The sequence below is a fragment of the Peromyscus eremicus genome, chromosome 9 (genome assembly GCF_949786415.1).
Source record: "Peromyscus eremicus chromosome 9, PerEre_H2_v1, whole genome shotgun sequence".
Taxonomy (NCBI): domain Eukaryota; kingdom Metazoa; phylum Chordata; class Mammalia; order Rodentia; family Cricetidae; genus Peromyscus; species Peromyscus eremicus.
The window spans coordinates 56,173,849-56,187,663 of NC_081425.1; the positions used below are offsets into that span (position 1 = coordinate 56,173,849).

Genomic DNA, 13,815 nt, shown 5'->3' on the forward strand with positions numbered 1-13,815 from the left:
ATAGCATCAGACCCCCAAATGCTGTGAACTTGGCACTGATATCTTTCTATGAACATCAGGGGTTACGGCAGCTGGGATAACCTTCAGAGCAAATGGAGGACTTGCCTATGGAAGAGAAGGAGCCTGACCCGAGTTGGTGTCACTGGTTACCCCTTACCGTCCCCAGGGAGTTTCGCCATACCCCCCACTTCCACACCCCAGGTCCCCTTGAGTGCTGGTGGGAGCTGGGTTTTCAGTAACTGTCAGAGCTCAGCACAATGCCTCCCGGTGAACAGATGAGAAAAACAAACAACAGGTGTTCTTTTACCATGGGGTGAGATTGAGATTACAGCCTGGGGTTGTCTCGTAAAGCACCAGTGACCATCCATTCATTAAACAGAATGGTCCGAGGGCCTCTTTTCCACTCTGCACTCCTCTGTGTGTTTAGAATATACCAGTGAACAACCGGGGTGACAGAGACATACAGAGTATGCCACAGGAGCTAAAGTGTGTATGCATCATGAGCTGAGGTGCCAGAGGGCTTGGAAAGCTCTGTGCAGGAGACAAAACTGAGCTGACTTCCAGAGCTGTCAAGTGGACCATACTTTCTTCCCATCAAATGCAATGGAAAGCTTAAGCCTTGGGTAAGATGCAGGGCCTGCCTGGCACCTTCTAACCCCTAAAGCCCCTATGGTGGGCAACTGCCACTCACAGGTCACCAGACACACTGCACAGCTGAGTGTGATATGGTCAGCTCAAATCCTAGTCCCCTGCGCACTGGAATGCAGATGTTCATGACAGTTGAGTGGCAACATCTTAGATCCCAGGGGCCTAGGCTGGAAAGCACCCCAGAGTCTGTAAGTCCTTTTCCCAGATAAGTACACCAAGGCTCAGAGCAGAGAGAGGCCAGGCCCAAGTGCACACAGCTGAGGAGCAGGGTACACAGAACTAAATGGGCAAGAGATCTCCTGATCCATTCACTAAGAACTATTGTTTTGGGTTCAAGTCCACCCAAGTTTCTCCATGTTCAAGTTCTATAGAAAGAAAGTGTTTATAAGTATGAGACATGTACTGAGAACAGGAGTGAGGGTCAGGTGCCCCCAGGGAACAGTTGGCTATATCACATGATGATGATGCAGGCTTTGGGGGTAAAGGCCCGGCCTAGACTCCATGGCTCTCTTCCACAACATCCAATCTGTACCTTACCTGACCATCCTTACCTTGCCCAAAACGAGCTGTCCGGTAGATCTCCTCCACACCATGGAAGCCCAGCATGCGGCACACGACGTTCCCATCCTTCCTGTCCCAGCCATCGTCACACACTGTGCCCCAGCGACGGTCATGGAACACCTCCACTCGGCCCTCGTGTGGCCCAGAGCCGTTCACCAGGCGAATCATTGTGAAATCCATACCATCTGCCAGGAGAGTCAGCATTACTCCCTGTCTCTGGACACCCCAGGACCCCCCCCCCCCCCCCGAGGCCTTGTCCATGACCCTCCTTCCACACAGGGAAGAGAGAGCTAGGGCTAACTCCATGAGGTCACGGTGTGTCATTTCTGCTTTTTGTTTGTTTGGTTGGTTTGATCTGCTTCGCTTTGAGACAGGGTCTCACGTCGCCCAGCTGGCCCTCCAAATGCTTGGCTTATGGCTGTATGCCACCATGCCCAGCTTCAGTCTAACTCTCTGTCAGCTTTCTTCTCGCCAACTGATTTCTACAAGAGTTTTAAGTTCATAGCAAAATTGACTAGAAAAATCTCTTCACAGTATTGAGTGAGTTTCATTTCACGGGACCAGGCAATTTCCATTCGTTTTATGGACCGGGCAACTAGCCACCCCGGACAGTTACTGAAAACCCAGCGCCCACCAGCACTCAAGGGAAACTGGGACTGTGGGGGTGAGGAGTATGGCGAAACTCCCTGGGGATGGTAAGGGGTAACCAGTAGACACTAACAGAGGTCAGGCTCCTGCCTGAGGCTTGACCTCAGACTGGCTATACGTTTCCCCAGGCCTGCCTTGCCTCTGGCAACCCCAGGTCACGTGACAGTGTGTGTATCATGCTGTGCAGTGAGGCTGAGAACAGAAGCCTGTGTGAGGTCAGAGGAGGCAGGAGGAGGCTGTGGGTTCCAGAGCAAGCCAGGCAGCATTGAGGGTCAGGTCAGAGCAACAGAAAAAGCTGGAAGGTGACAAGGAGGGTGGGGCTGATGTTCAGGGAGTCCCTGACTTAGCTTCTGTGCTTTGCCCCGCCTGGCATCATTCTGTTCCCTTACTCACGTAGCCAAACGAATGACCAAGCATCTCTTAGAGTACCGTGGACACACCTATGAGCAAAGGATGTACCTTCATGAAGTTCACACTGCTGGCCTCTTCCCAGCAGTTTCTGCCCCAGGTAGAGTTTTCCTATTAAACAATCACCCATCATCCAGAAATGCTCCTGCCCCATGTTTTTTAATATGTCAGCCTCCACTGAACCTGAGCCGGTGCCTGAGAGGCAGCCTCAGCCAGTGTAATGGTTTGAACGTGGAATGTTCCTGCAGGCTACTGTGTTTGAAGGTCCTAAGCTGGTGGTCCTCTTGGGGAAGTTTTGAACTGTTAAGGGGGTGGGGCCCCTGGAAGGAGTGGGAAACAAGCCTGGCCCAATGTCCTGTTTGCTCTCTGCTTCCTGGTGGCAATGTGACCAGCTTGCTTCTCTCTCCTGCCACCATGCCTTCCCCACCATGCCTTCCCTGCCATGCCCTTCCGTAGCTAGAAAACCCCAGTTGCTTAAGCAACTGTTCCTCGTCTGAAACATGGCGGACAAGAGACGGTTATCCCGACTTGACAGCTTGTCCCCAACATGCAGCTCACAGCTCGTGGATGGAGCTTTCCCTCTGTAGCCTCCACCTTCCCGAACTTAGCTGAGATACCAAGATGCCCACAGGGCTGGATCTCAGTTCTTTTCCCTTATGCTCTGGGGTTGGGGATTGTGGACCCCACAATGCCCAGAGGTAGAGGTCTTCTTTCGTATATTGCAGTTATCCCAACGCTTAGCCCAGAAGCATCACTGCTTGGAAGAAACTGGTAAAGTAAGCAGGACAGGGGATTGGCCCCTTGCAGCCATGTGGCCTCCTTGCTCTTGCAGGTCAACTGGCTCATTGCTTTACCCACAAGCTTCCTGGGGTGTCAGTGGTTCTGATCTCTGCTTATGGCTTTCTACTCTGCTGCCCCAGCTCCTAGAAACTGCCTCCTGCTCCTTGACCTGCTGAATTGCCTTTCCCATTACCTAGGCTACTCCTGGTGCCAACCCTACAGGCCTCACCCATGCTCTGGAGGAAAGCCCCAGGGTTCCTACACCCAGACCTGCCTCCTGAGTAAAAAGAGAAAGGGACACACTTGAGAAAGAGTGGGTCTGGACTAGGGAGTTCTGCATTTCCTGAGGCTGCGGCTGGCAGCATCTTGCTGCAGCTTAGCGGTAGGCTTCAGATGTCCCATCACGTAGCACATGGAGCTATTTTAGTTAATGGTTACACAATCATTGGGCTTTTCCAATCATCACAAATGACAGAAAAGCATGGAATTTGCCAGCTGGCTAAGACTTTGAGATGGCATAAAGCCTTCATGTGACACACGAGGGACCAGAGGCCCAGAGAGGTGATGTGACTTATCCAAGCCATCCCTGTGAGTAGGAGAACTGAGGTCTGCATTGGGTACTTAACCCAGGGCCAGTGCTGTGCTCTTTTTCTCTCTCCGAGTCGTCCATTCTTCCTGAGGTCTGAGCAGGTCTACTAATCTGCCTTACAACTAAGACAGAGCAGAAGCATGGACAAGTTATTTTAGTCACCCTGGGGCTACCATGTGTTGGCTAGAAATTCAGAGAAACATACCAGCTTCCCCTGAGTCTAACGGGTGAACAATGATGATCACAGCACCCTTGCGGGGCACAGATTTGCTGAGTGATGTTGGACGTGTTGCTATGTTAGGCAGGGGAAGGACAAACCAGCCTGAGCATTGGAGGAAAGCCTGCTGAGTCGGTCCATCTCCTGTGCATTACCTCTTCATTTCTTATAATAGGCCGGTGCATGCACTTCTACTTCCAATTGCTCATTTAGTTCTCCATCCAGATGCACCTCTGGAACCCCCAAGCACCCTCCCAGGTTAAAATGGATGCCAAAGGAGTGTGGAAGCAAAAGCATTGTCTTCCACCTTGAGCCACTCACGGGAACCTATATATGAAAAGGAGAGGACCACAGGGTGCCAGCAATGACAGGGACTCAGGGACTCCCAGGCCACCCCCACACCCATGCAGAGATGAGGAAACTGATATGGAGGACGCAGCTGTTTTTAGGAGGCCAGGCCTCCCTCTTTCCAGAGCACGGCTTTTCCTCGCTCAAAGCACTGGGTCATCCCACCAAGGGAAGCTGCAGACAGCTAACTCTGGAGGCCCAAGGCAGGGGCTGGCACTCCTCAGAGCAGAGGACTCCATTTGAGGTTGCTCTAGGAAGCTCTCGACCTCAGGCTACATGTACCCTATTTCCGTTGCAATGACAGTCCTGGATGCTGAGCGTTGATGCAGGCTAGCTTTGAGTACTAAACGCCAGCTTGATGGTCAGGGCTGCATGGGTGGATGCACGTCTTCATGAGTGATTGGGACCAGAAAGCCCATCTGAGCACCTCAGCACTCCTGTCCCTCTTTTGTACCCATCTTAAGTTTCAGGGTCCGGCAAGCTAGCGGACACGAGTGTATGATCTTATCATTTTTGGACACAGTGTTGTGGGGCACCCCTAGGCCATGCCCTTGCTAAGCATGACAGCTGTGTGTCTGAGGCAGCAGCCCAAGTAGTGAGGAGAGGAGCATGTCAGGGAAAGGAGCTAGATGGGCGGGGCCTGCCAAGGCACGCAGCTGGTGCTCTTTTGGGTCTGCTATTGGAGACCCTCCGCCTCTCTCCTTCACTGCCACCATCATTTCCCAGCCTGATGAGAGGATCAGTGGTACAAGGACTCTTATTGGTGAAACTCAAGCCAGGCCCCTTTGAACCCTCCTCCTAACTGGACTTCAACCTTGGCTTACAAGAAGACAGGGATATCGTTTCCAGCAGCTCAAAGTCATGAATGCTCCAGAATCACTGCAGCCCTACTTAAAGGTGCTGTTAGAGCCAACAGTAAGTTCCTGGGGCGGCCTCAGGGTCTCCCACGCAAGCACTAAGGCAGGACCTCTGTCTCCAGCATCTTTCGAACAAAAAGCAGCCTACTTTGATAACCATCCGTTACCAAGCCCATATGGGCTGCCCTGTAAGCACCCCACTTCCTTCTTTTTGTAACTTTGCTTCCCTGGCCCCTCCAAGCCCTGCACCTCCTTCCTGGTCCCTCTTCATCCTTTACTATGTCACCTCTGTTCAAATCAAGACAGAGTTCACTTCGTGTGGAACTCTTTTCCCAATGGCAATAGTTCCTGATGTTTGGATCTGTCCAGTACCCTGTCACTAGTGCCGATTTGACTTCGCCCAATTCATGTGGTAAGGCTGTGACACTTGATAAATTGATCAAGGAGTGTGCTGTGCCCACAGCCCGTGGCACTTCCTTATATGTGGGAAAGGCCCCAGAAGGACTGTTTTAGCTCAGAACATCTGTCCAAGCCACTGTAATGAAAATTCCAGCATCCCTCAGAATTCTTAAGAATTTGAGCTGAGGACTGTGGAGAGGGGGATTGGAGGCAGGAGCAAAGAGGCTGAGACTCGGGAATTGGTCATGTCTGAGATGAGACCCTAGACAAACTGACCCCTTACTTACGGCAGTGGGCCCAGAGACACCTTGGGTTCCAATAACCCCTTCATTCCAGGCTGTACAAGGCTTGCCGAGATGATGGGCCTTTTCCCAGGCCCCATTACCTAAAGTCACTCAGATGAGTCCCAGAAACAGCTGAAGAGACCAGAACAGGAGCCAAAGCCACACCCATCCAGGGCTGACTGCTAACCTGCCTCTGGGGGCCCCCGTTGTGAGTAGAGGTTTTCATAAGGCCTAGCAGACTTCCTCCTGTGGCCCCGATGAGCAGAAGTGGGCCGCCTTTGCCCTCAGTGGCGGCGGAGTTAGAGTGTTGGTGCCACTGGCCAGTGCCATCTCTGGACACAAATAGAACGGTGACTGAGAGCAGTAGTGAGTGTCAAGGGTGGATTCCAGCAGACCCATCCAGCAGCACACGAGTTATCTCTGTGCATCTCCGTGCACTGCTGGGTTCGGCTGGCATAGCAGAGGCCCCAGCAGAGAGGGCTTGCAGAAAACCTATCTGCGCTCATCAGGGGCTGCTCTCTCCAGTTGGATGGGTCTCCCCCTCATTTCCTCTGCTCTCCCCAGTTTCTGGCTCCTTTGTAGGCTATAGGGGAGGGAGTCGGGGTGCAGAAGGCTGGCTCCTGCTGTCAGCAACTCTGCACACTAATGCAAACTGGATGTGACTTGTTAAGCAAAGCAGCTCCGGAATGATCCAGGAATTCGGCTCCATGGCCCAGGCCGTTCTTGGGCACCTAACACTGCCCTTATGAATCTAACATGTGGGGACTCTTCTCTCAAAGGAAACATTGCTTTGCTCTCCCTGACTTGTAAATACACATGTAGCTGAAGCAGGCTCCTGGGGAAAGAGTCCGGATCTGGGTCATGATTCCCTCAGCACCAGGTTGGGAAATGGCTTTGGACCTGGGCCCCTTCCCAGCTCCAGACTCCGATCTCCCATCTTTCCAAGGGCCTGACAGCTGCTCACCCTGCCTCTGGGCATGGGAGAGAAGGGACAGTATCTCTTGGGAATCCACCCTAGGACTTTCAAACCGGCATCTGGTTTCATTTCTAGGGCGCTGGCATCTCCGGCTCTCCCTGGCATTGCTTCATCCACAGGCTCCTCTACCTTGTTAGCACACCCTGTTTGGGGGTTTTGTGGCTTTCACTGGGGGGGCCAAACTGTGAAATATCTTTCTCCTCTCAGTACAGCTGAGCAAGTTGCTTCATCCCTCCTCCCCTGGGCAGATCTGGGAGGGTCACATAAGTGGCCTGTAGCTGCCTCTCTCAGAGCTGGTTTCCAGGCTGAAGTAACCTTGGAACTCCCAGCATGCCTTGGTCAGGAATGGCTCAGAGCTGTCTCCACACCCAACCACATCAAAGCCCAGTTCTGGGCATATCACAGGGGGTGGGGGCCGGGGTGTTTCGAGTGAAGCAGGAACAGTGCAGGGACTGGAAGTCTGCCCACTGGCTGCCCTGAGTGCCAGGTGCTGTGCACAGCACTCCATACGTGTAGTCTGTTGTCATCCACAACAGCGCCATGACTTAGTTGTCCTAGCTTCTCTCATTCAATGGAAGAAACGGGCCCAGAAGTGTCAAGTGATTTGCCTGGGATTGCACAGCTGCCACAGGGGGGCCCAGAGCCAGAGCCTCTCCTCTGCCAAACAGATCGAGTCTGAACGCTGAACGCTGGTGGCTGCCTTCCAACAGCAGCGCTCTCCAAATCTAAGGTACTTTTCTCTCTATTTAGGAGCCCCACGGGGTCTTCAGTGCTCACTGTCCTGAGCTCCAGGGTCTGCGTCTCCAACTTAAAGCCGTGTCTGCCTGCACACCAGCTAGGAAGATTCAAAAGCCTCCAATACAAGGACAATTTTGAACAGTCTGGGGGTATTTTGAATACTTTGATGGTGTCTTCATGCAAAGCCACAGCAATACCAGATGTAGCATCAGCTGAGCTATATGCTCACTACCTATCCAGCCTTGTAACACACATGGAGGTCACCTCTGCGAAGGCTCCTCTGACGGGTGCTCCCTGTCTTTGGGAATTATTACACTGCAGTTTCCTCTCCTGGATCCCTGTGCACCCCACCCCTCCACTACGTTATGAGAGGATGACAGCCTTTCAACATCCAGTTGTGTCTCCACTTACACACAGAGACCCTGGTGCGGCAGGAAGGTAGGTATGGAGACAGTCACTAGATGAACGTACGGGGTTAGAGAGACGGTTCAATGCTCAGAGCACTGGCTTCTGCTGCTCTTTCAGAGGACCAAGCTTGGGTTCCAACACTTATGTTGGACTGTGCACAACTGGCTGTAACTCCAGCTCCAGGGGCTCTGACACCTTTTTCCTGGCCTCTGTGGGCACTGCACACACACACACACACACACACACACACACACACAAATAAATAAATAATAAACAAACAAACAAACAAACAAATAAATAATAGTATCTTTAGAAAAATATTAATATAAGCAAAAAAACTTGGTAGAAGGACTGGAAAACAAAACCGAATGCCCAAGAAAAGTCCCATCTGAGAAGCCAGTGCCGTGTAAATGACTATAAAGGGTCATAAATGGGGGTGAGAGGCTTGAGGCTTTTGAGTCTGGGACCTGTCCCAGCTCTCCAGCTACTTCCACTCTCAGGAGTGCCTTTTTTTTTTTTTCTTTATAACTATTCTATCACCATTCATGGTCCATATCTTTGTTCTGGTATTCCAGAATTTAGAAATCTTAGCAGGTGCCCTCTGGAATCAACCCCAAGCTTTAACAACGGTACAGTGGAAGTACTCCACACATCATACTCAACGAGAGAGTAGATGAGTGAACAGGTGAGTGCGGCTCAGGACCACTTTTTGAGGGCTCTAAGAACAGGGTAGAGAACTAAGTAACTCAGAACCTTCTGTGGCTATGCCTCGGAGGGTCCCAAAGCCCGGGGAATTCTGCTTCTAAAGCAAGGGAGCAAGCCCAAGCTATGGTCAGAATAGTCCAGTTCCTTGCTGTTTGTTTTTCCTGCCTTGCAGTCCCCGCTGCCAAAGCCAAACACGAAGGAAGAAAGGAGGTTGTGGAGAATAGAAATAAACACACAGGGCTGGGAAAACGAGCTCTGTCGTTTCTGCAGCTGCGGAGCAGGGTGGAGGTGGGGGGCCCAGGGATAATTTGGACCATCTGCCCATTAAGAAAGCTGAACTTTCATTCTCTTATAAAGGAAGAGCTCCTCATGCCCTGAGCTGGCCTGGAGAGTCCCTACCCCCTAGGCTGGGGTGACACTTCTCAACAGGAAATGTGATCCATATGGGAGGATGGGAGCCATCCCTGAAGCAAAGGAAGGTTTTTCTAGGGAGGCTCTTCTGGAGGGCATTGCCCATGGGTGTGGGTATAGAAAACACCATTTACTGGGGGGAGGGTCTGCTCTGACCCTCACGGAGGACTTGGTGCCTCTTCAGGGTATGTTATTAGATGTTCTCAATGGACAATTGCCACCACCCTCCTCCAAGGAGAGTGAAGACGGGCTCTAGGTCACCTGAAGAAGTGACCACTCCTGGATCTTTCCTGCGCTGTCTCCCTTATGCTGGGTCTCTGGATGAAAGTTACACCCAGATACTAACGACTTTGCTAGGTAGAAGATGCAGCAGATATATCCCCTGAGGGGCCCTAATTGCATTGTTATCTGTCTGTCTATCTATCTATCTATCTATCTATCTACCTATCTATCATCTATCTATCTATCTATCTATCTATCTATCTATCTATCTATCAGTGAGTACTCTTGTCTTCCTCTATTTTTCTCCATCTTATTTTTTTTTTGAGTCAGGGTCTCTCCCTGAGACTGGACTTCACCATTCAATGGGACTACCTGACTAGGGATCCTCTTGTTGTTACTTGCCCAGCACTAGGATTACACATGTGTGTCACCACACCGGGGCTTTTTATGTGGGTTCTGAACTCGGGGTCCTCTTGCTCATGTAGCAAACACTCTACCAACAGAGCCATCTCCCCACACCGCAGTATTGGCCCTTTAAACTGCTGACTCATGCCTTTCTCTCCCCAGCTTGGTCACATAGTCATGGAAACTAAGTACATGGCTCTCTGATGCTGCTGTTCCTGGCTGCCTGGTTCCTGGTACTTGCCAATAAGGATGTGTCTAGGGGCTAGTGACGTGGCCCCATAGTTTAAGGTGCTGCCAAGCCTAACATCCTGAGTTTGATCCCTGGGGCCGACATGGTAGAAGGAGAGGTCAGACACCTGACCTCCACAGATACACACAATAAATAAATTCATCTTATTTTTAAAAGATGTGTCTTGGGGCTGGAGAGATGGCTCAGGGGTTAGGAGGGCATTCTGCTCTTACAGAGGACATGAGTTTGGCTCCCAGCATCCACACAAGGTGGCTCACACCATCTATAATTCCAGCTCCAGTAACTGATGCCTCCAACTACGGCAGTGGAGAGGGTCGAAGCCCAAAGCTTCTCACAATGACATTTGTAGGTGTCTACCAGGTGGCTGTGTGCCTAGCCGAGGCTCTTCTCTCTCCTTTTGTTTTCTGGCCTTTCAAATGGCACCGAGACAAGTGAGCCGATAAACCTCTTTTTTATTTTTAGGGCTAGAAAGGAAGTCAGGAGAGCCAGGAGACAGTCAAGAGTGCTGATTGCTCATGTCAGCACGCCTTGAGTCTTCCTCACTCAAGCCCTCCCGGGAGAGATGCTGACATTTGAAAGACCTCTCTAGCAAAGGCTTTGTGGATCTATCACTTAACCAGCACCCCCATCCCCTCAGGCCCAGTGGCCACTCCTCGGGATATGTTCTCTCTTTCCACACACTAGTTCCTATGTTAGTTTGGGTCCTTCCAAGTTGAGGGCTAAGCACCCGCAAGTCCATCCTGTAAATCCTCACCTGGAGACCCAGCTTAGTACTGATGCTGCCGCCCTGGGTGAGGACCTGCCCCCTCGGCAGCGTCTGCCTCTGTTTGAGGGATGACACACTGAGAACTCAGTGACGAGGGTGGTCCCTTTTGTGTTGTGAAACTCAGCATGAGCCAGAGTGAAGATCATAGTGGGGACCGTGGTGTGGTGACAGGTGACAAGCGACCCTCCCAGGCTGAGTCAGCGAGGAAGCCAGTGTGCGGCCTTGCCACCACGGCACCCACAAGACCTCCTGGGAGGTCTTCTCCCATTTCCTTCATTTTCCATCTAAGTATCACTGACATCTCCTTGAAGAAAAGAAGCTGGTTACCACCCATGTGGGAGGCAAGGCCATCTGAAGGTGACCCTAAGTACCCTCCATGGTGTCTTCCACATCCAAGGATGGGGAGAGTCAGAGGTAGGACGTCAATCAGTGGCAGCTCTCTGTGTTTTCAACTCCATCTGCAGGGTTCTCATCTGACTCTACCATCCAGTTTCACAAGGAACGCGAGCTCAGGGTCCGGGGACTGGGGGTCACTCTTGAGTTTGTTTGAAATGCTTCCTAAACAAACAGTCCAGCCACGCCTAGTTTCCGTGTATATCTCAACTTTGCTTCAACTTAAACTTTATTTGTACAAAACCCACATCAATGGCCCAAACTTCTGTTCTTTGGTGGTTTCAAGGCCTTTAAAAAAATTGAGGTTTTTTTTTTTTTTTTTTTTTTGATGTGTATGTCGTGTGTGTGTGTGTGTGTGTGTGTGTGTGTGTGTGTGTGTGTGTGTGTGTGTAGACCAGAAGAGAGTGTTGGATCTGCTGGAGCTGGAGTTATAGGCATTGTGAGCCACCCCATGTGGGTGCTGGGAGTCAAAGCCGGGTCCTCTGGAAGAGCGGCACATTTGCTTAACTGCTGACACCCTCTCCAGCACCATCAAGCCATTGTTTGCTTACCTTCTGCCCGAGATTTGGATTGCTAAGAGTGTCTTGAGGGGCAAATCCCAGAGAGTGGACATCGGAACCCTAAGAGAGCTGCCTCCAGATCCTGGGCAGAAAGACTGACCGGCGCAGAGCCATGGGGATGAGCTAGTAACGTGCTGGACCCAGAACAGTAAACTGGTTGGCTTGACTAGCAGGCATGAATACCCCCACAAGAAAAGCTGTTCAAAGCAGCCAGCTCTCCCAGATCCTGACTGTTCCTCTGGCTGCTAACTCTTGCTCAGTACAAATGCCAAACACTCTTTTGTTTATTGTTTCCTAACTAGCCGCCCTTCTCGGGCACTGGCCCTTGATTCCTGTATTCACTTAGATGTGTTTAGAATACAGCTATTAGCAGTCAGGATGGACATCACAGCCCAGGAAGACCTGAGCTGAGTCAATGGTAGCAGAAGGAGTGGTGTGTGGACTCAAGACCAGACAGGCCTTACTCATGTCCTGGACTTCTCTTACGAAGAATGTCAGTGACCACTGGGCAGATTCCTCTCAACTTCCACTCCCTCATTCTCCCTACCATGGGTATAACTATGATTCTTGTAGATCACTGTGAAAACTGAGAAATCGATGCTTCCAGAATCTCTCTCCCACCTACCAGGAAGAGCAGATATTAGCAGTGCTATGCAAATGGCCCATTTTGCTTAGAACCACGTTTTCCCCTTAAATCACATTGTTGCTGAGACATTCGAGTTACACATGGATTCTAGGTTATATGCATAGTTAACAAAGCACTATTCTTTGCTCACCATGGAAGCAACAGCCTCGTCTCTTCAGGCCTGAGATAAGGATAGCTTTTGGTGTGACATTATTCTAAACAAATTCTCCAAGGCCCAGGTATGGGAGGACAGCAATCTACACACTTCAAGGAGTGCCTTCCCCTTCCTTATTTTAAATAGAGGTAGCAACATCTCAGCAGCCATCGGAAAACTATCTGGAATCTCTCTCCTTTGGTCCCTCATTCATTCTGTGTGTGGGGTATGTATGTGTGTGCATGCCCACGTATGTATAGAAGATCCTCCTGTCTCCACCCCCATAGCATTAGGGTTACAGGTGCACACAGCCACATTCAGCCTCTTCGTCACTGAACCATCCCCTAGCCCTTGTCCATTTATTTTGAGCTCAACATTGCTGTTGCATACGTGTGTGTGTGTGTGTGTGTGTGTGTGTGTGTGCGCGCATGTGCGTGCGCGTGCGTGTGCGTGTGCGTGTGCGTGTGCGTGTGTGTGTGTGTGTGTGTGTGTGTGTGTGTTGGAGGAGGGTCCTCTGGGACCCAGAACCCCCTTTACTAAAACAACAAAACACACACAAAATATTAAGCATTTTCCCAGTTTTCTGAACTTCCAATGATAACTATCAACTAATATCACCTCGGAATTCACTCCACATTCAGCTGCACATTTTTTTCCTCCTTGTGAAACCAAACTAAGAAAAAAAAAACATTTTTAAGCAATCTGAGCTTAAAGCTGTTAAAAAAAATACTGCTGAAAACTCATGCCCTGGGATTTAAACAAAACTTCACCTATACACATATATATTTATCTTGCAAACAGATCATACACCAAGGTAAAACAAATGTTTGTCTTCCTTGGAATGTGTGTATGAATCTTGTTTTCCCCCTGGCCAAATCTCCAAAAGCCAAATATTTAATGGGATGATTGATGTCTAAGGCTTGAAGGGAAAAATAAAATTCTTTACTTCTCATCAAGAAAAACACCCAGCGATCTGGATTCTAGATCCAGTGCAGCCATCATCTATGTGGGTAACCTTGGAGTCCCTCCACTTTCCTGTTCTTGGTCTCTGTTCAATGACCTGCAGGGGTGGAGCTGGGAATGGAACAGGAAGAGATCTGAAATCTATCCAAACCCTCAAATGCCACGACTCCATCTTCAATACGGGTAAACACTGGCAAGATTTTTGTTCTGAAAAGCATCCTAACACTGCCTGCAAACATGGTCCCCAGGAGCTTTCTCTAATACCACACACTATCCACTAGCCAGTGAGAGGTGTCCATCTTGATGCTGTCATGAACACTGTTACTATAGTAACACTCCCTGTAGCAACCTTGGGCATTTGCAATGCAGGTGAACCCGAAGTATTTGGTAAAGGTTTCAAGCCTCTGGCAAAGGCACTAGTTGCCAGAACTCAGTCTGATGACCTGGCCCTGCACCACCAGCTCAGGGCTTTGAGACTCTCTGGGACTGGGAACTCACAC

The 13,815-nt window shown here is 50.4% G+C and overlaps 1 protein-coding gene across 1 annotated transcript in view; it reads right to left on the bottom strand.

Annotated features, from left to right (window-relative positions):
- The window catches only part of Scara5 (scavenger receptor class A member 5), an 86,623-nt gene that overhangs the window by 956 nt on the left and 71,852 nt on the right, over positions 1 to 13,815 (bottom strand). Inside the window, exon 8 of the mRNA XM_059273452.1 lies at positions 1,200 to 1,394. Coding sequence (XP_059129435.1) covers positions 1,200 to 1,394 — 195 coding nt within the window. The remainder of the gene's footprint in view (positions 1 to 1,199; positions 1,395 to 13,815) is intronic.